Source organism: Bufo bufo, chromosome 1, assembly GCF_905171765.1.
Source record: "Bufo bufo chromosome 1, aBufBuf1.1, whole genome shotgun sequence".
In the NCBI taxonomy this organism is placed as follows: Eukaryota; Metazoa; Chordata; class Amphibia; order Anura; family Bufonidae; genus Bufo; species Bufo bufo.
Genome location: NC_053389.1, coordinates 405,800,495 through 405,823,425, shown reverse-complemented (window position 1 = coordinate 405,823,425; position 22,931 = coordinate 405,800,495). Strand labels below are relative to the sequence as shown.

The window sequence follows — 22,931 nt, the reverse complement described above, 5'->3', positions numbered from 1 at the left end:
GAAAATCTAATGACATGGCCTCCTTGTTCACCTGATCTGAACCCCATTGAGAACCTGTGGTCCATCATCAAATGTGAGATTTACAAGGAGGGAAAACAGTACACCTCTCTGAACAGTGTCTGGGAGGCTGTGGTTGCTGCTGCACGCAATGTTGATGGTGAACAGATCAAAACACTGACAGAATCCATGGATGGCAGGCTTTTGAGTGTCCTTGCAAAGAAAGGTGGCTATATTGGTCACTGATTTGTTTTTGTTTTGTTTTTGAATGTCAGAAATGTATATTTGTGAATGTTGAGATGTTATATTGGTTTCACTGGTAAAAATAAATAATTGAAATGGGTATATATTATTTTTTTGTTAAGTTGCCTAATAATTATGCACAGTAATAGTCACCTGCTCACACAGATATCCCCCTAAAATAGCTAAAACTAAAAACAAACTAAAAACTACTTCCAAAGATATTCAGCTTTGATATTAATGAGTTTTTTGGGTTCATTGAGAACATGGTTGTTGTTCAATAATTAAATTTATCCTCAAAAATACAACTTGCCTAATAATTCTGCACTCCCTGTATAGACACTTTAGGGTGCATTCACACAACCGTATGTATTTTGTGGTTTGCAAAAAATACAGATGAAGTCTGTTGTTTTTTGTAGATCCATTGTAAGGGCTGTTTCACACGAGCGAGTCCGTTGCGGGAATCAGTGTGTGAGTGTGATCCTCTGCTCTGGACTTGCAGGAGCGCACGGCGTTATCATGATTTATAATGCTATGTGTCTCTGCTTGGCCTTTTTTCCACAGAATCATAGCGACATAAAGCTATCAGTATGATTCTGTAGAAATAAGGTCAAGCAGAGGCATATAGCATTATACATTCTGATAATGCCGTGCGCTCCTGCAAGTCCAGAGCGGAGGATCACACTCGCACACGGAGCGCGATTCCCGCAACGGACTAGCTCGTGTGAAACAGCCCTAACAATGCCTATTCTTGTCCACAGAACGGACAAGTATAGGACATACGAATGCAGACAGCTGTCCCGTTGAAATGAATGGGTCCACATCCAATCTGCAAAAAAATTGCAGATTGAATGCGGACCAGAAAAATAGTCATGTGAATGGGGCCTTACTGTTGTAGACTCATGTGTAATTCGGTAAGAGTTCAGAATTGTCCATTGTGGAAATCCTTGGTAATTAAAGGGGTTTTCCCATCACATGCATCGGGGGCATATTGCTAGGATATGCCCTCATTGTCTGATAGGTGCGGGTCCCACCTCTGGGACCCGCACCTACAACGAGAATACTGCGCATGCGCAGCCTCCCTCCATTCATTTCAATGGGGCTATTTCCATCTGCCCCATAGAAATGAATGTGAGCAGGGGCCGCGCATGCGCAGTGCGCTTCCATTCACTTGTATGGGAGCAGCGTTTGGTGGTGGACGTACCCCGGGAAACCTGGGGTCCTCCAGCCACAGCTCTCCCTGCTCCGTTCTCCTTGTAGGTGCAGGTCTTAGAGGTGGGACACACACCTATCAGACAATGGGGGCATATCCTAGCGATATGCCCCCATTGTATGTGATGGGAATACCCCTTTAAGGTTCCAGTAATTATAAAATGGTTCCAAAATTATTGTTTGCTGAACAGAGAAATACCACATATGCTCATGACAAGTATCCACTATCCTCTTGACATTTGAACACTCCGGCCATGTTTAAAAAAAAAAAAAAAAAAGTTGGTATTTCCCCAGTTCTATTGTACCCTATTTGAGGCAGCATAAGCTGGTGACAGAAACCCTAATTGAAATGCTGGGCCATTTACTTTTTTGACCAAGTGGATTTGTTAATTTCCCCGTGAGCCAAGCTGTGGGGTCCTGATCAGTGATGGCCAGTTCGCAATGTTCGCCAACGAACACATGCAGGCTGCCATCTTGACTCACAAGTCCGGCGATCCACAGGTAAGCCCTTACCTGTTTCTGCGCCGCGAGCCGGTCTGAAACAAATGCGGTCACCGGCAGCAGGCAGTTCCGAGAACAGCCTGATGAAGGCCCCCGGCAGCTGTTCTCGGAACTGCCTGCTCCCGGTGACCGCATTTGTTTCAGACAGGCTCCCGGCACAGGCACAGGCTCCCGCCAGACTTGTGAATTAAGATGGCAGCCCGCATGTGTTCGTTGGCGAACACTGCAAACTGGCCATCACTGGTCCTGATATTCAAGAGCTGCCAGTGATTGGCTGAGCAGACATTTTCTGTGTCAAGGCAGGACCAGGAAGTAGAAACCAGCAGGGAACTTGGTAAGCGGGTAGGGATGAGTACTCCTCCTTTTTATTTTTATGAACTTTTTTTATTTATTTATTTTAAATTCGTGAGGTCAGACCTGCTATCAAATGGGACAGTAGGAAGTGGCTTTTAAGGGCTCTTTCACACTTGCGTTCTTTTCTTCCGGCATAGAGTTCCGTCGTAGGGGCTCTATGCCGGAAGAATCCTGATCAGTTTTATCCTAATGCATTCTGAATGGAGAGAAATCCGTTCAGGATGCATCAGGATGTCTTCAGTTCTGGAACGGAACGTTTTTTGGCCGGAGAAAATACCGCAGCATGCTGCGCTTTTTGCTCCGGCCAAAAATCCTGAAGACTTGCCGCAAGGCGGATCCGGAATTAATGCCCATTGAAAGGCATTGATCCGGATCCGGCCTTAAGCTAAACGTCGTTTCGGCGCATTGCCGGACCCGACATTTAGCTTTTTCTGAATGGTTACCATGGCTGCCGGGATGCTAAAGTCCTGGCAGCCATGGTAAAGTGTAGTGAGGAGCGGGGAGCAGCATACTTGCTGTCCGTGCGGCTCCCGGGGCGCTCCAGAGTGACGTCAGGGCGCCCCAAGCGCATGGATCACGTGATCGCATGGATCACGTCATCCATGCGCATGGGGCGCTCTGACGTCATTCTGGAGCGCCCCGGGAGCCGCACGGACTGTAAGTATACTGCTCCCCCGCTCCCCGCTCCTACTATGGCAGCCAGGACTTTAATAGCGTCCTGGCTGCCATAGTAACACTGAACGCAATTTGAAGACGGCTCCGTCTTCAAATGCTTTCAGTACACTTGCGTTTTTCCGGATCCGGCGTGTAATTCCGGCAAGTGGAGTACACGCCGGATCCGGACAACGCAAGTGTGAAAGAGGCCTAAGGTAGTCCTTGCCCCCAGTCTCTCTGCAAGTGGGTATGTCCACCCCTGTAATCTGCACCGTAGTAGAACATAAATGAATGAATTTGATTATATGCAATGAATTTCACTCCCTCATAACCATATATTTTAAGTAGTTCAAGACAGAGCCATTTACCGCTCTTCTTGACCAGGCACATTTTCAGTTTTTTCCTTCCATAGTTACGGTAATACTGTTGAAAAAAGACATACCGTAAGTCTCGCAAGTTCCACCAGGGGATAGATGGGGATGTGAATTTTAGAAAAAGGGGAGTGAGATTTTCATAAGCATTAATGTTACTTTTAAGAATTCATCTAAGCTCCGTCCACTGTTCCTGGAGGAAAGTCTATTCCACAGATTCACAGTTCTTATTTATTGTGGTCCTGTAAACAATTTTTGTATCTTTTTTCAGGTGATACATGGGGCTTTATTTTTGTCATTTATTTTGTATCTTTTAATTATTTTATTTTTTGAAAACCAGGAAAATAAAAAAAGGGGGAAAAAAAAGTTTTTTTTAAATTATATATTTTCTTAAAAACGCAATATGCAGCTAAAATATTTTCCATAGCTGTCATTTTGATATATGGGATTGTATGGGTTACGGTTGAAGGAAGTGGGTCTGGAAGCTGTGGTGTGGCATGTGGTGGCAGTTTTTTATATTTTTTTTATGTTTTTACTTTGTATTAATTTTTTTATTTTACACTTTGTGCAGCCACAAGGTCATACAAGACATTTATCTAAAGGACGTGGGGAGATTTATCGCTACAATTTTTTTATTGCTGGTTTCTCCTGTAACCTATGACATATTACCCCCAGTTACAGATGGAATACAGCCCCCAGAAAGGCTGTACAAGCTTGTACAGCCTTACTACAGAGTTGATCTGACTGTGGCCATACACCTTAGATAGAAGTTGGTTGATGGTTGAACAATCGTTCATGTCACAAACTCAGCACTTTATTCCTTTTAGGCGGTTACAGTTGTTCAAACTACCCATACATGTTCAGTGAAAGGGGGATGGACGAAGGATGTTTCTGGGAAAATTCTTTGAATGTAAAATCTTTAGTCCCATCGGACAAAGATATCAAACATTGCCGACTTCTTTTGAAATGAGAATGGTCTGTCATCGGTTGTCTAAAAAACGATCATTCGTTGTTAAATCACGACTAGCAAATTTTGAACAACTTTAGACTAATGTGTTTGGGCACCTTAAGACCCTACAGCGCACGCAGAAGCCCAGCCCCCAGCTATCACATAATTGCTGCGACTGGTGCAGGGAGCAGCATTGCCGCTTACTGATTTCTATACAAAGCACTCGGCATGGGGAAGACCGGGATAGTAGAAAAACCGCCCGTCTTATCTATGCAGAGCACGGTCGTCTCTGACAGCCTGCAGCCCATACCCCCAGCAGCACGGTTAGCAAGCAGCTGCGATCTATGTAAGAACATTTTAAGAGATGAAGGCTGACCTCCTGGACATAAAGATACGTAGTTAACAGGTGGTCGGTCCGTGCTTTTGAAATCGCCAAGTAAAACTGTAGACGTTATGAGTGTTTTATAATAAATACACTAACTCCTGTGGCTTTATCATTGAGTAATCGCAGACTGGAAACTTAAAGCGGCCCTGGAAAAAACCTAAATGTGGCCCTAATGTTGTAGGTGGGTCCAAATTGACAGAAGAAGGGGAAACCAGTGGATGGGGCCAAGAAAAGTTATCAGGGTCAGTAATACTATAGTGCAACACATAATATACCACACAACAAAAAAACCACAGTGCAGCACAAAATACCCCCCAGAAGCTGTCCCTTTATGGTGGCCATCAACAGGTGCCTCATTCGGTCCTCAACCTCTAATTGTCTCTAATATGGAAAAGGATCAGGGGGCTTAGGAGGTAAGATGTGGGTCTTAACACCAAGCCTGCCCTACCTTCAGCATGTTACCTAGACTTCCTCTAATATTGACCCCTGTAGTATGTGCCCGGTCAGCAGCAGTGAGGAGGGCTCAGGTAGTCCTATCAACAGTGGCCCAACAGGAAAATTCACTGTAGGGGCTTTGGCCAGTCCGCCCCTGATCACAAAGCAGTCATCAGGGGAATAAAAGGTACGTCTCTTACCGCCCTGGTCAATGTGGGTCATTCTCATGGTATAGCACTGTGGTTATGTGACTTATCAAGGTTCATATGAATTATATGACTGCCTGAACAAAAGCTACATCTTTCGGGGAGTTCAGGGACTTTAGAGTCGCTGGGTTGCTTCAAGGACTTTTAAAACCAGAGGTCTCCTTCAGAATAAGGTCAATATAGGCATGGCACTGAATATGTGCTCATTTAGAGGGCAAATCGGCATTCTATGTTCATAATAAGCTAGGTCTTGGAAGGAAAGGGGTTAAACGAGTGCGTAAAACGGTATGGCTTCATAGCTGCAGAAGCAGAACTACTCCTAATACTAATACATTTAGTTGCTTGAAGCGATTTCTCTCCTGGGCTGACTGGCACATTCATTTTAAGTGTTATTAATTTTCCGGGGAGATCTGCATGTGGTACGTAATAGATAAATGCCATTTCCTCCTGCTTGGCTCCACATCTCCACAAACGCAAAGCATTGGATTAAACATTGTTTTGTAGAAAAGGCTTGACCATTAAAGGGCAGTACAGCGAGTGGGAAGTCAATACATTTCTGGACTTTGCAATAAAGACCTTGAAAATCAATGTGCTTAATATGGTCTCGTGGTGCACATTTATTATCACCGTCCATTTCCGTGCTTTTGAAATCGCCATGCTTTTGTTTGAGCCTGTTCTTCTAACTTCTTTTGTGTGGAGCACATCATCACTCCTCGGGCTTTAGTAAGTGTTGCACGTCTACACATCTTTTAATGTGAAGTCTGCTTTTTCTTTGATTTAAGTGTATTGGAAATCCACTGACAAACAACATCCACTGAAAACTTCATAGTCTGAAGGAACCATTGAAAAGTTCAATTATTTAAGAAAAGGAAAATTCTACATTTTCTCCCCTGTGGTTTGTTCAGCTGTTATGTCTGTATCTGGTGGTTAGTTATTCTCTGACGATTGGTCTGCCAAGGAATAGGTAGCCCATTGTAGGTCTACTGCTATAAGGGAAATATGTTATCTGCTAGTATAATAATAGATTAGTAGAATTAGGATAACAGCAACGCAGCTCTATTGTTCTCTTAATATGCCTGGATAAAGGTGCCCTCTGAAGAGCATTTTGCACTTATCCATCTAAGACCTCATGCACACTGCCGTATGTATTTTGTGTTCCGCCCAAAAAATGGATGACATCCGTGTTGTATTTTTATTTATTTTTTGCGAATCCATTGTAGCAATGCCTGTCCTTGTCTGCAATATGGACAAGAATAGGACATGTTCTGTTTTCTGCAGGGTGGACATATGGGAACAGAATGCACACAGTCCTATTTTTTTTGCGGACCCATTAAAGTAAAAGGGTCCCACATATGGGCTGCAATAAAAACGGAATGGACATGGAAAGAAAATACGGTGGTGTCCATGAGCCCTAAGGCTCAGTTCACACGTCAGTTATTTTGTGGAGTGCCAGAAGTTGCTGATCCCTGCTCTACACCATGATAAAAGTCCATAGCCAGGGAAGGAATTAGAATACACTAAGTGTAAAAATAATAGTATCTAGAACACCATCCACATGTTTTTTTATTTTTTATCCTAGTGTAATGGCTGATGGATTTATCAGGGCACTCTTGCTTTTATGCAGTGTATAGTTGTGTTTATAGCTTTTCGGCTTTTGTATTGCATATATAAACACATCCATAGTGGTATATGATGAAAATGGGGAGGAAAGCTATCTAAACTAGCGCAAAGCACAAATGGAGCAGTTACCCATAGCTATCGTTTTGGATAACTCTCTCCCTGGCCGTGTTATCTTACTGGTAAAGAAATAGACAGTCTTTATCCATTTTATTAATTGATTGTGAGTTTTTTGTTTATCCACAGTTCAGCATCCTTAATTTATCGAATATATACCTAGAAGAAGAATCATGGCTGGACATGAGAGCGCGTGTGATGAGTTTAAACAGTCGTTGCTTAACGTGGGCCCAATATGCGTCAATGAATGAAGTGTCTGTGTACCAGGAAAGCAAGCAGAATTCCAACTGGTAAGATACATATACAGTATGTTGACTGATCCCGCAGATGTACTGTAACAGCAACTCCTGCGTTGCGTACCTGGTTATAAAGAATGTCTTTTAATATAGCATTCATTTTATATTCAGTTATACAAATCTGAATCAGGAAATGGTTTACTACAGGAGACGAATTATTACAGAAGGAGTCGAATTTTTTTTTTTTCCGGTTATAATGATTGTTAGGCAAGTGCCCGCAGGCTGCCCCGTGAAGCAGAAGAGTCATACTTACCTGCTCCACGTCACCCCAGTCTAATATTTATCAGGTAAAGTAAGGCATGTACGACATGTCAACAATTTAGTGGCATCTTTAAAAGCCTGCTGTGCTGCCCACCAAACTGATTGCGCCCTCTTTATATTGTTATGGTCCATTTACACGACCGTATCCGGTTTTGCAGCTGCTTTTGTTCTTAGACAATCAGCAATGCTGAGACTACTCCTATTCTGATTGGGGCAGTCGCTAATTTTCCATTTGCGTGACCATATCCAGTTTTGTGGATCTGGAAAAAAAACAAGTACCGGTCGTGTGCATTCTGCCCTCTGTAGAAATGCCTATTCTTGTTTGCAAAATGGACAATAATGTAGGGGTGGGCGATATAGACGATATAGGCGATATGCGATATAAATTTGTGCCACGATATGGATTTTGAGCATATCGCCTATATCGCCGGACCGCGATATGATCGCGCTCTCTGCGCGCACCATCTTCTCCTGAGCCGGCACACTGGGCACAGTGGAGAAGGAGAGAGTCCCTCCCTCCCCACTGTGCGCGGCTGCCGCTGACCACCAATGACAAAAGAGGAGGAGGGGAGGGACTGACTGTAAATCATTGAGTTTTCACGATCTCAGTGAGCGCGTGAAAACTCAAATCCGATGGTATATTCTAACCCCCAGGCGTTCCCATGGTGACAGGGACGCTTGCCTGGGGGTTAGAATATACAGGGCCACGCCGCTGACAGTAGAACATTTAAAAACTAATCAGTAACTTTAACTTTATTCATTGGTGATCTCTTTACTGTATACCTTACTAGGTCTTAGCTCCGGTAACAGCAGGCAGTGCGGGCGGGCGAGGCTCACTCACTGACGTCACGCGCCTGCTCCTCCCACTAGGCGGCGCAGGCGCGTGACGTCAGTGAGTGAGCGCCGCCCCCCGCACTGCCTGCTGTTATCGGAGCTAAGACCTAGTAAGGTATACAGTAAAGAGATCACCAATGAATAAAGTTAAAGTTACTGATTAGTTTTTAAATGTATTCCTGTGAGCGTCGGGGGGGGGGGAGGGGGAGGATCTGTGGATGGCACCGTTTAGGGGGGGGGGGGGGGGGGATCTGTGGATGGCACCGTTTAGGGGGGGGGTGGGGGATCTGTGGATGGCACCGTTTAGGGGGGGGGTGGGGGATCTGTGGATGGCACCGTTTAGGGGGGAGGGGGGGATCTGTGGATGGCACCGTTTAGGGGGGAGGGGGGGATCTGTGGATGGCACCGTTTAGGGGGGAGGGGGGATCTGTGGATGGCACCGTTTAGGGGGGATCTGTGGATGGCACAGTTTAGGGGGAGGGGGGATCTGTGGATGGCACCGTTTAGGGGGGGGGGGATCTGTGGATGGCACAGTTTAGGGGGAGGGGATCTGTGGATGGCACCGTTTAGGGGGGGATCTGTGGATGGCACCGTTTAGGGGAGGGGGATCAGCTCCCTGCTGCTGTGTGCACAAAGCACAGGGCAGCAGGGAGAGTGTAAAGTCCTATTCACCCTAATAGAGATCTATTAGGGTGAATATGACAAGGGTTCTACGTTCTAGCCCTTAAGGAGACTAATAGTTATTAAATAAAAAGTTTAAACACGCCCCACCCAAATATAGAAAACAATATATCGCAATATATATCGCATATCGCACATGCTTAAAATTATATCGCAATATAGATTTTAGGCCATATCGCCCACCCCTACAATAATGGTACATGTATTTTTTTTTGCGGGACCACAGAATGGAAATATAGATGCGGACAGCACACAGTGTGCTGTCTTCATCTTTTGCGGCCCCATTGAAATGAGTGGGTCTGCATCTGATCCACAAAAAATGCAGATCAGACCCTTTATCGAACAGCTGGGCTAAATCGTGTAAAAGATGACTAAAATTCTAGCTTTCATACAACCTATGGAAGAAATATTGTTTCACAAGTACTTACCATTCCATCATGGTGACGCTTCCACAATCTCTGCTGTGCTCAGAGAGTGAATGGGTGCGTGCACTTCTGCTTAGTCTCGACCAGATATGCTCTTATGTCTTCCTGTTCAGCTTTATAGTTTGCATTTATAGGAAACCATAGGATCGTATCTGATGGAGACATGAACAGTAGAGCCTGCAGCCAGTCAGGCGGTCACGTGAGCACAGCCCCAGTTGCTGAAATGGTGGCACAACGGAATGATAGGTACTTCTGAAACAGTCGTCCTTCAACAGATTGTATGAAAGCTAGGTTTTGTCAAAGCCTTGGAGAACCCCTTAAACTTAGGATTTAATAATGGGGTAGACAACTCCTTTAGGCTACCTGCACATGTTGCATACAGTTATGTGTATGCAGAAAATCTGCATGTAATCTGCACCAAAACCGCATAAAGCACATAAATACACACTATTTATCCTGGGTTTTTATTGCGTTTTTTGTTGTTGTTGCGGATTTTGGTGAACGTTTTCTGTTTGTTAACGACCCCATTAAAGTTTATGGGGCAAACTACTATTTATGAGGTGTAGAATTGCATAAAAATTGACTTGCAGCAGGTTTTAAAATCCACATGGTAGGTCAATTTCCGTGCATAAAAAATACGCAATATGTTCATGAGATTTGTCAAATCTCATTCACTTTGCTTGTACTGTATTATGCTGCGGGTTTTCCACATTAAAATCCGCATGGCAGAACCACAAATAATCCACATCATGGGCAATTACCCTGAGTTTTTTTTTGGCTAAGAACAGGAGCACATTGCAGATAACAAGATGTTATCTGCTTATCATCAATCAGCAATGCTGAGAATACTCCTACCAATTCTGATTGGGTGAGGGAGCCAAAAATTTTCCTCCTCGCTTTCTTTTTTCCATGGATGCCAGGCCCATTAGACAGCTGAAATTCCTAGTTAACCCCTTTATAGGCCCAGAAAGTTCCGGTCATAAGCTTTAAAAACCGTTTTTCATCTGAAGATCTGTTTGTTAGAGATCAATGTATCTGTACTCAGAAAGTGGTCCTACTCAAACCTGTATGAATGAAACTAATAAAAAGCTAAGGCATCTGTGACTACGGAAGTACATGGAGCAGTACAGTTCTCTTCTGTGATCACTATGGCACATGCACAGCATTATGAGGCCTACAAAGGCTGACAGCATCATATCGCAGTGCTGGACATTCAGTTAATGGGACAGTAAATGAGCTATGTGTTCCAACACAAACCTGTAGGGAATACCAGGAGAAATGTCACAACTAGGAATACAAAATTTACATGAAAATCTGGTGTATATCATTTTACTTATTGTGTGCATTTAGAGTAGATTTAGAGAAACTAATACTAGACGCCTAGTGGTATACATTGTTAAATAAAGTTATCCACAGTAAAACTAAGGCTACTTTCACATTAGAGTTTTTCTTTTCCGCCATAGAGTTCCGTCACAGGGGCTCTATACTTGAAAAGAACTGATCAGGCATATCTTCATGCATTTTGAATGGAGAGTAATCCGTTCAGGATGTCTTCAGTTCAGTCGTTTTGACTGATCAGGCAAAAGATAAAACCGTAGCATGCTACGGTTTTATCTCCGGCGAAGAAAACTGAAGACTTGCCTGAATGCCGGATCCGGCATTTTTCCCCATAGGAATGTATTAGTGCCGGATCCGTCCTTCCGGCCTGCGCATGCGCAGACTGGTAAAAATGTGAAAAAAAATACAAGACGGATCCGTCTGTCCACACGACAAGCGGAGAGACCGTTCTTGCAATGCATTTGTGAGATGGATCCATCTCAAATGCTTTCAGTCACATCCAAATCGGTGGATCCGGCGGGCAGTTCTGGCGACTGAACTGCCCTCCGGATCACACTGCCGCAAGTGTGAAAGTATCCTAAAGTAATGGTTACAGTTTTAAAGGAGTATTCTAGCTTTTAGATATTAATGAACTAGCCTGAGGATAGGTAACCCAATATCCGATCAGGGGGACCCTACACCAGGCACCCCCACTGATCAGCTGTCTTTGCCAGGTGCCGACACCACAGAGTAAGGCCCCATTCACACAACCGTATTTTAGATCCGCATTTTTTGTGAATTGGATGTGGTCCCATTCATTTTAATGAGTCCGCAAAAAATGCAGACAGTTCATATCCATATGTCTGTTCCACATGTCCTATTTTTCTCAGTTTTGCGGACAAGAATATGCATTCTTACAATGAATCTGTAAAAAAAACAACCCAGATGGAATATTTACATCACACAGACGTGTGAAATATTTGCGGACCGCAAAGTGCATACAGTCGTGTGCATGCACCCTGAACATTGGACAGAGCTGAATGCTGTGTCCATCGAGTACCAGCCTTCTTTTTCTGTCTGTCCACTATTTGGTTTGCTGTGCGGTTAGCAGACGAAAACAGCTCATTGGTGGGGGGTACCAGATGTCTAACCCCCATGGACCTAATACTCATGACCTATCCTGAGGCTAGGGCATCAAGATCTAAAAACTGGTCGTCAGGATATGACAACAATGTAGCACCCACACACAGGCATAGTGTAGCCATAAAGCTCTGCAGACCCACTCTCCCTGCCTACTTGCATGGTCACCCTACACTGTGACTCCACAACAGGTTGACGATCCCTATACTACCTACGTCAGGGAGCAACACACAAACACAATAAGAATAGTTGTATAGTAGCAGGGTCAAAAGCCACTCTGTTAACAAAGTGCAAGAATGCTAGAAGCAAACGAGAGAGCCGGACAAGCCAGAAGTAAAAAAAACAGGAGAGCAATAGAAGACCAAATCACCAGAAAAAGTAGTCCCAATACCAGATCCACAAGTCCACAGCCAAAATAAATGTAATACCACAAAGGGACAGCAAGGGGATCCAGAGGAACACATCTGCTCACTGCTGATGCCAACCTCTATACTAAGCAGAGACATGCTCACTACCAGCCAGGTAGCGCTGCCGCCTGTGCGCCCTGACGTTTGGGAGCCCCGGCGTGTTTCTCTCAACGACACACAAACATTAACACCCGCGGCGTACCTGTACGCAGTTACTGCACCTGCCCGATCCGCGGCAGGGGTCAGGCAGTCACTGATAGCCGAACCACTACTGTATGTGCCGGCAGGCCTTCCTTATGCATTATGGCAGCCTGTGAGATCCAGCCCCCTGAATCTCACAGGCAAGCAGGCTAAAGTGTATTACAGTGTGTAATACACTTACAGCCAATGCATTACAATACAGACGTATTGTAATGCATTGTTAAGGGGATCAGACCCCCAGAAGTTGTGGGGAAAAAATAAAATGAAGAAAAGTAAAAAAAAAAAATTAGGAAAGAAAAGTGGACATATTGGGTATCGCTGCATCCGTAACAACCTGCTCTATAAAAATACCACATGACCTAACTCCTCAAGTAAACACTGTAAAAAAATAAATAAATGGTGTAAAAAAAAATCATTTTTTCATCACAAAAAGGCCTCATGCACACGGATGTTTTTTTTTGCGGTCCGCAAAAACGGTTTCCGTTGTTCCGTGATCCGTGTCCGTTTTTTCATCTGTGGGTCTTCCTTGATTTTTGGAGGATCCACGGACATGAAAAGTGAAAAAAAAAACTAAGTCAAGTTTGCATTGAAAATGATAGGAAAAACGGACACGGATCTTGGACACTGATCACGGACGCGGATGACTATCTTGTGTGCATCCGTGATTTTTCACGGACCCATTGACTTGAATGGGTCCGTGAACCGTTGTCCGTGAAAAAAATAGGACATGTCGGATTGCGGAAGCCAAACGGTGCATTTTCCGTTTTTTCCACAGACCCATTGAAAGTCAATGGGTCCGCGAAAAAAAATGGAAAACGGAACAACGGCCACGGATGCACACAACGGTCGTGTGCATGAGGCCAAAGTGTAAGAGCAAGCGATCAAAAAGTCATATGCACCCCAAAATAGTGCCAATTGAACCATCATCTCATCCCGCAAAAATGATACCTTACTTAAGACAATCGCCCAAAAAAAATATAAATAAACTATGGCTCTCAGACTATGGAGACACACTATTTTTTTATTTATTTATTTATTTTTGTTTCCAAAATATCATTGTGTAAAACTTAAATAAATGAAAAAAGTATACATATTAGGCATCTCCATACACCTGCTGTATAAAAATATCACATGAACTAACTCCTCAGGTGAACAATGTAAAAAAATAAAAAAGTGTACAAAAACGATTTATTTTTGTCACCTTACATCACAAAAAGTGTAATACCAAGCAATCAAAAAGCCATATGCACCCTGAAAGAGTACAAATCAATCATCTCATACCGAAAAAAAATGAGTCCCTACATAAGACAGTCGCTTGAAAAATAAATAAAAAATATGGCTTTCCGAATATATAGACACTAAAAAATATTTTTTCAAAAATGCTTTATTATGTAAAACTGAAACAAACAACCAAAAAGAGTTGTCATATTTGGTATTGTCGTGTCCATAACAACCTGCTCTATAAAAATAGCTCATGATCTAACCTGTCAGATAAACATTGTAAATAACAAAAAATAAAATGGCATTCACAAAATGATCCAAACATGAAGTACCGTATTTTTCGCCCCATAAGACGCACTTTTTCCCCCCAAAAGTCGGGGAAAAATGCCCCTGCGTCTTATGGGGCGAATGCCGCCATTTTACATCGCAGTCTGCGATGCTGCAGCATCGTAGACTGCGATGTATCAGCTGGATGGGCCGGTGTCATGCAAATGCGGCGGGGCCGGTGCGGTCACTGTACTCCGGCCCCGCTGCTCACTCACTTCCTTAACCACCTCAGCTCCCCTAGCTTAAACACCCTTAATGACTAGGCCACTTTTTACACTTCTGCACTACACTACTTTCACCGTTTATTGCTCGGTCATGCAACTTACCACCCAAATGAATTTTACCTCCTTTTTTTCTCACTAATAGAGCTTTCATTTGGTGGTATTTCATTGCTGCTGACATTTTTACTTTTTTTGTTGTTAATTGAAATTTACCTTTTTTTTTTGCAAAAAAATGACATCTTTCAGTTGTAAAATTTTTCAAAAAAAACGACATCCATATATAAATTTTTCTCAAAAGTTATTGTTCTACATGTCTTTGATAAAAAAAAAAATGTTTGGTTAAAAAAAAAAAAATGATTTGGGTAAAAGTTATAGCGTTTACAAACTATGGTACAAAAATGTGAATTTCCGCTTTTTGAAGCAGCTCTGACTTTCTGAGCACCTGTCATGTTTCCTGAGGTTCTACAATGCCCAGACAGTAAAAAAAACCCACAAATGACCCCATTTCGGAAAGTAGACACCCTAAGGTATTCGCTGATGGGCATAGTGAGTTCATAGAACTTTTTATTTTTTGTCACAAGTTAGCGGAAAATGATGATTTTTTTTTTGATTTTTTTTTCCTTACAAAGTCTCATATTCCACTAACTTGTGACAAAAAATAAAAACTTCCATGAACTCACTATGCCCATCACAAAATGCCTTGGGGTGTCTTCTTTCCAAAATGGGGTCATTTGTGGGGTAGTTATACTGCCCTGGCATTTTAGGGGCCCTAATGTGTGGGAAGTAGTTTGAAATCAAAATGTGTAAAAAATGCCCTGTGAAATCCGAAAGGTGCTCTTTGGAATGTGGGCCCATTTGCCCACCTAGGCTGCAAAAAAGTGTCACATCTGGTATCGCCGTACTCAGGAGAAGTTGGGCAATGTGTTTTGGGGTGTCTTTTTACATATACCCATGCTGGGTGAGAGAAATATCTCGGCAAAAGACAACTTTTCCCATTTTAATTTTTTTTTATACAAAGTTGGCATTTGACCAAGATATTTATCTCACCCAGCATGGGTATATGTAAAATGACACCCCAAAACACATTCCCCAACTTCTCCTGAGTACGGCGATACCACATGTGTGACACTTTTTTGCAGCCTAGATGCGCAAAGGGGCCCAAATTCCTTTTAGGAGGGCATTTTTAGACATTTGGATCCCAGACTTCTTCTCACGTTTTAGGGCCCCTAAAATGCCAGGGCAGTATAAATACCCCACATGTGACCCCATTTTGGAAAGAAGACACCCCAAGGTATTCAATGAGGGGCATGGCGAGTTCATAGAAATTTTTTAGTTTTTGCCACAAGTTAGCGGAAATAGATTATTATTTTTTCTTTTTTCTCAGTCTCCCTTTCCGCTAACTTGGGACAAAAATTTCAATCTTTCATGGACTCAATATGCCCCTCAGCGAATACCTTGGGGTGTCTTCTTTCCAAAATGGGGTCATTTGTGGGGTGTTTGTACTGCCCTGGCATTTGAGGGTCTCTGCAATCATTACATGTATGGCCAGCATTAGGAGTTTTTGCTATTCTCCTTATATTGAGCATACGGGTAATGAGATTTTTTTTTTTCCGTTCAGCCTCTGGGCTGAAAGAAAAAATGAACGGCACAGATTTCTTCATTCGCATCGATCAATGTGGATGAGAAAATCTCTGCCAAAAGGAGGGGAAAGGCGTCTGCCAGGACATAGGAGCTCCGCCCAACATCCATACCCACTTAGCCCGTATGCCCTGGCAAACCTGATTTCTCCATTCACATCCATCGATGTGGATGAATAAATCATTGCCGGGATTTTATTATTATTATTTTTTTTATATACAAAGTGTTTGCCAAAGCATATGAACACTGCCGCCCCCTCAGCTCATATGCCTCGGCAAACGTATCTTTTACTGCAGAGGAGAAATCTCGTCTTGCAGCGTCGCATACACTGACTTTTGTGTAATCTGACAGCAGCGCAATGCTTCTGTCAAAATGCACATCAGTGCTGCAGCTAGTCGATCGGTTGGTCCACCCGGAAGGTAAAAAAAAAAAAACAGGCCGCAATGCAATAAATTTATTAACTTTATAATAACATTTGAACGGAACATATAAACTTTATTTAACTTTTTGAACTGAACGTTAACTTTTTTGCTTACCGGTGTTTTTTTTTTTTGTTTTACCTTTATAGGACAAAACTCTCCTTCCCCATGAGACTGTGCAAAGCGCAAATCGTCCAAAGATGTGGCGAAGTACATTATGCACTTTGTCCCAGGTGAAAGGAGAGGTTTGCAGCAGCTGTGAGTGTAAGGGCCCTAATAGCCCTGTGTGCCTGTCCTGTGAGATGTGATCCCTATGCTAGGTGTACCTGTGTGTGGTACTTCCGGAAACACTCCCCTAAGCATAGGGCAGGGTGGTCAGGGCAGTCAGGACAGAAATAGCGGGTGTCACGCCTTATTCCACTCCTGCTACAGACACAACATTTTTTTCGGGGTGAGGATTGGTTTGAGGTACCAGCAACGACATTGGGGAAATGTTGCTCGTGTAGACGGCTAACTACACTGGTGGTTGGGGCCACGGAACCTCCTGGATACAGGAGGTTCTCGATGATCTCTTCCTGAAATTTGAGGAAGGATCCTGTTCTCCCAGCCTTACTGTAGAGAACAAAACTTTTATAGGCAACCAATTGAATCAAATATACAGACACCTTCTTATACCAGCGTCTGGTGCGTCGGGAAACTAAATAAGGAGCCAACATCTGGTCATTGAAGTCCACCCCTCCCATGAGCGAATTATAGTCGTGGACTGAGAGGGGCTTTTCTTTTTTTTTTTAACAAATCTTTATTTAATATTTTCAGCATTTGAAAAGACAGTAATCAAATCCTTATTAACAGATAAGGAAATAACATAAGAGTACATCCACAATATGATACTTGTTGCTCATGTTACATTATTTTGGATCGCAAGAATTACATTTGCATATTTTTGCATATTGACACAAGCAAATGACCTAAGCAAATTTCGATGGCTAGATGATTACAATTATAGGTAAATTACAATTACAAATACTGTTAATGGCTGCATCTAAGGATGAAAGGAACATAGAAAAAGAAACTCATAAGGCGATTTATGCATATTGTTTGAATGCTCAAGAAGACCAACCTCTTGTGTTATTCGACACTACTAGGTATGGGTGATAACGGTGATAGCAGGATCCTGGTGCTTAGCCTGCCACTTCAGCCATGGAGACCACATCAGTAAATATCTGTCATGGGACAGGGACTCCCAGCTAGACATCTATTCCATCAAGCGGATCTCTTGTACCTTATTGATCCAATCCACCAGCCCTGGTATTTTTGTGTTAAGCCAAAACATTGGGATCAGCAATTTTGCTGCAGCTACCAGTGAGGGCAGCAGATTGAGTCTGGCAAAAACAGACTTTACACCAGGCAAGTTCAGTATGACCATTATGGGGGTAAGTGGTGACGAGGAGGGGATAACATCTAGAATATGTTTGGAGATCATGTCCCAGAACGGGGAAATCATTGGGCAGGACCACCAGATATGTAATAAAGTACCTGTATATTCCCTACATCTCCAACATTGATCCGAGTATGTGGGGTCCATGGCATGAAGTTTGACTGGCGTGTTGTACCACCTAGTTACCAGTTTAAAGGCATTCTCCTGTATCCTAATACATCTGGAGTATCCATGGGAGTGACATAAGATCTTATTTACTGTGTTATCGTCGAAGGTGATATTCATCTCCTTTTCCCATTGGGATATGAACCAGGGTCTATTGGAGCCTGCCTCATCCAACAATTTGTTGTATAACCTAGAAACAGACCCTTTTTTGCCTGCCTGTTGTGATAAAAACATGTCATACCAGGTGGGATCAAGTTTATTAGGAGTACTTGCTAAGTATTGGTTGCATACTTTCAAAAACTGTGAATAGCGTATAGTTGACCAAGGGATGCGAGGGAAAACGTGCTTTCAAATTTTGAATAGTAGGGACACACCGTTGTTTCAAGACATCCCCTATAGCCTCAAAGCCTAACGCCTTCCAAAGACCTAAATCATCTTGAAAACCCTGCATTGTCAAATATGGGACATAACAAATGGGAGTGAACGGGGAAATGCAAGGGGAAGCACGTAATGACGGTGATATTTTAGACCATGTGTTTATAACTCCCTTCAGTGGGTCAAGCCCTTTTTTGCCTACACTTCTACTTGTCACTGGTTTGGGGTCCCATAAGGTCGCCACACCCCCCGGTCCCAATAGGTTTCTGGCTATCTTGCACCCTAACTTGGAATTTGTGGGGTTACTAATTTCGGAATGTAACCTGAGTTGAATTGCCTTGTAGTAAGTTACCACATCAGAGAGTCCGAAGCCTCCCCCAGAGATTGGTTTAGTAAGGACCTTGTACGCCAGTCTGGGTCTACTTCCACTCCATATAAAAAAGGTGAAAAGGCTACGTATCCGAGCTAGAAATGATAGGGGTAGAGGTATAGGCAAGGTCTGCATAGTGTATAGTAATTTAGGTAAAATGTATGTCTTTAATAAGTTTTTTTTACCCATCCATGACAAGAAGGGGATCTTTATGTCAGCTAATTGTTGTTTGATACTTGAGAGCAGTGGCAGATAATTCTGGTGAAAAAGTTGGCCTGGGTCTTGTTACGTTGATTCCAAAATATTTAATATGTGAGTTATGCCATTTAAATGGAAAATCCCTCTCGAATTTTGCTACAGAGGTTGGGGAAATATTAATGCCAATTGCCGTGCATTTGGAGAGATTAATTTTAAAATTGGACAGGGAGCCGTAAATTTCTAATTTCTTTAGTAGAGCCGGCAACGCCTCTTCAGGGTTTGTTAAAAAGATAAGCATGTCGTCCGCAAATGCGGCAACTGCATGCACATCTCTATCCACCTTAAGCCCTATAATTTTGTGGTCTTGTCTCATAGATTGTATAAATGTTTCCAAGCATAAAATAAACAGTGTGGGCGAGAGTGGGCAACCCTGACGTGTCCCGTTTGAAATCTCAAAAGGGGGTGACAGAACTTAATTTACTTGCACTCTTGCGGAGGGGTTAGAGTACAGAGACAGCACCACCTCCACGAACTGAGGGGGAAGCCCAAACTTCAACAGTGTGGCTTTCATATATTCCCAATCAACTGTCAAATGCCTTTTCAGCATCAGTGCTGAGGAGTACTAGCTTCTTTCCTTTTTTCAAGGCAAATTGTTGGGCCTTCAAGACTTTGAAGGTGCTGTCTCTGCACTCCCTGCCCCCCACAAAGCCAGACTGCTCAGGAGATATAATCCCTGGTAGAAAAGGGGATAGCCTGCTAGCTAGAAGTTTAGCCCACAGTTTCACGTCTGCGTTTAGCAGAGATATTGGTCTGAAACTAGAGGGGATTTCAATGTCTTTGCCCGGCTTTGGTAGCACAACTATGTGTGCCTCCAGAGCTTGTCTAGTTAGGGGTGTACCACTTAACAAGGCATTGAAGAAATTCACTAGTTGTGGGCCTAGGACTGAGAAAAACTTTTTGTAATAAGCCACAGTGAGTCCGTCAGGGCCCGGGCTCTTGCCAGATGGCGTCGTGTTTAGGACCTTTTTTACCTCAGCTAAGGTGACAGGGGCCATCAGTGATAATCTAGAGTTGTCACTAAGAACCGGCAAATTCAATGTCTCCAAGAAGTTATCTATTTTCCCCTTTCGCGCTGTCTGTACATCATTCTGTTCCTCACACCTAAGATTATATAAGTCTTGATAATAATCTCTAAAGATCCTAGATATCTTTTGAGTATCCGTTACAAGGGATCCCTCTTGCGACCTCATGCGTTTAATAAAGACCTGGTCCTCTCATTTTTAATAAGCGCAGACATTATCTTGCCACCTCTGTTCCCGTGAACATAGTGCTTATGTTTGACCTTCAAGTAGGCTTTGGACACCCTGATATTTAATAACTCCTGCAACTCGTCTCACGGCTTTTAATTCTTCCAGATCTTTGAGCGCATGTGAGCGTTTATGCAATGATTCCAAGTTAGCAATACGGGATATAAGATCCGTTAATTTTTTCGCTCTATTCTTATTAACATGTGATCCCAGAGCGACAAACTCCCCCCTAATTACCGCCTTATGCGCCTCCCAGATTATCGCACAAGACATATTGGGAGTTACATTAGTAGTAAAATATGCATGTAGTTTCTGCGATATAGAATCAACCTGAGTTTGTGAGTCTAAGAGGGTATGGTTCAGCCTCCAGGTCCACTCCCTACCACACATCTCCGGGAAGCAGATGACGGAGGAGACCGGCGCATGATCAGAGACCGTGATATTGTGGAGAGTGGAGGACTTAATCTTTGGCAGGAGCTTATCTTGTACAAAGAGGTAATCTAACCTCTGATATGTTCTATGTGGGTTGGAGTAGAACGTGTAATCACGCCTGTCACCATGCGCCGACCTCCAAACGTCACTAAGGTGTAACTTACTCAGGTGAGCGTGAACTGATTTGAGAGCCCGGAATGACACCGCCGATTTCTGGGTAGAGGAGTCAAGCAGAGGATTCAGGGTGAGGTTAAGGTCCCCACCTACTAACAGTATCCCGGCAGCAAATGCTTCAATTTTTCCCAGTACATCCCTTAGCCAACCAACCGGTTTCACATTAGGCTCGTATAAATTACAAATCGTGACAGTGATGTGGCCTATTTCCCCTTTTAATAATAGGTATCTCCCCTCACGATCTCTCACATCAGAATGTAGTGTAAAAGGAGTGCCTCGTTTGAATCCTATGCTGACTCCCCTAGCCGCAGAGCTGCTGGAAGTGGCGTGGTACCATATGTTAAAGGGAGAGTTGCTGAGTTTAGGAACGTGTATGAGAAAAGTGAGTCTCCTGGAGGAGTACTATATCTGCGCCAATTTTCTTGAGGACTTGGAAAATTCTACTACGCTTCATAGGGTTATTGCAACCATGTACATTAAAAGTGGATAAATGTATATTTAGTGGAGCCATCTTAGTTAGGTGTCGTGTTGCGATTTAAAGTCGTATAACCAACCAGGTATCAAGGATGTACACAATAAGGTAGTGAACAATGTAAAACAATAACCATAACTTAAAAGTGATTCCAAATGAATATGATGATAATAATTTTGAGCTGGGGGAGGTGAAATAATTGCACCTGTGGATATCATGTGTATCCCGACCAGCCCAGAACCCCAAAAACTCTTAGCCTCAGTATTTATGAACAGTAAACTTAAATACTATCCTAGCAAGTATCATCTGTTGGGCAAATATAATATGCATATTAATATTAATTTGCATTATGTCAGAAATATGCAGCTATTTTACGAGCAGCAGCTGCCGCTGACAAAGAGGGAAAAAGGCATTAACTGCAAAAGAGGAAAATGGCATTAACTGCAAACCCTCAATCAGGGGCTCCTTGAGACCATGCTCTCTTGTTCTTCCCGGATCTTTGGGTTTCGGTTTCAGCCATCTCGACGCTGAGGGGAGTGGTGGTAAGTCCTCCATGTGTGGGACAGGCAGCCAGGAGGGAATCTCAACTGGCGGTTGTTGCAGCGCTTCCCAAACCGGCTGGAGATCATCAGGCGTTCTAACTGTTATACGGCGGTTTCCTGCTGTGATTAGAATCCCAAACGGAAAGAGCCATCGATATTGAAACTTGGCTGACCGCAAAAGGTCTGTAAGTGGCTTCATTAATCTCTGTTTTTGTAGTGTGGAAGCCGCTAAGTCCTGATATATCTGGACGCTGACTCCTTGGAGCTTTATATCTCTCTTCTTCCTTGCTGCCTGCAAGATCAATTCAGTTTCCCTGTAACTTAGGATCCCACAGATTATGTCCCTCCAGTTATCATGGGACGCCGGCTTTGGTTTCAGGGCTCTGTGTACTCTTTCAACCGTGACATGTATTGCTTGCTCTGGGCCAATTAGCATATTAAATAGGGAGTCCATGACTTGAAACAAATCCTCCTTATCTTCAGCTTCAGGGGAGTCTAATATTCCTCCTCCTGTTTCTATTCTCCTGATCTTCCATTTGGAGCAGGAGTGTATTCATTGCCCTAGTGTGGGAGAGTAGGGACTCTTTCACCACTGAATTGAAGGTGAGCACAGCATCCTGAGTTTGTTCCAGCGTCTCAACGCGGTCACCGATATGGTGGACATCTGCCTTTATGGAGACCAGGTCTGCAGCCAACTGTGCTAGCGCTCTCTGCAATGCTCCCTCCAGAAATTCTCTGGTAATGTCGGACCTCTTCCCACCAGATGCTGAGTTATCACTCAAAAACTCACTTTCCCGCATTGCCTTGGATGTCTGAGAAGGAGCGGGATCATCTGCGGCTGCTCCATGTTGGTGGTCCGCGCCGGCGGCTGTGAGCTCGGTTTATTAAGATATATTTTTCCATATCTTGGCTCGGGCTTGGGTCTTCCTTGTGCCCTGATGAGATCTGCATGTAATCCTTCGACTGGATCTTCATGCCGATAACAGGATAGTGCTGTTGTAGAGGCTAAGATGGGTCCTGGTGGCGAGAGCT

At 43.4% G+C, this 22,931-nt stretch overlaps 1 protein-coding gene across 1 annotated transcript in view; it reads left to right on the top strand.

The window, feature by feature from the left end:
- PRELID2 (PRELI domain containing 2) overlaps window positions 1-22,931 on the top strand; it is a 131,066-nt gene that overhangs the window by 39,045 nt on the left and 69,090 nt on the right. Inside the window, exon 4 of the mRNA XM_040406115.1 lies at window positions 7,168-7,328. Within this exon, the coding sequence (XP_040262049.1) occupies window positions 7,168-7,328 (161 nt within the window). The remainder of the gene's footprint in view (window positions 1-7,167; window positions 7,329-22,931) is intronic.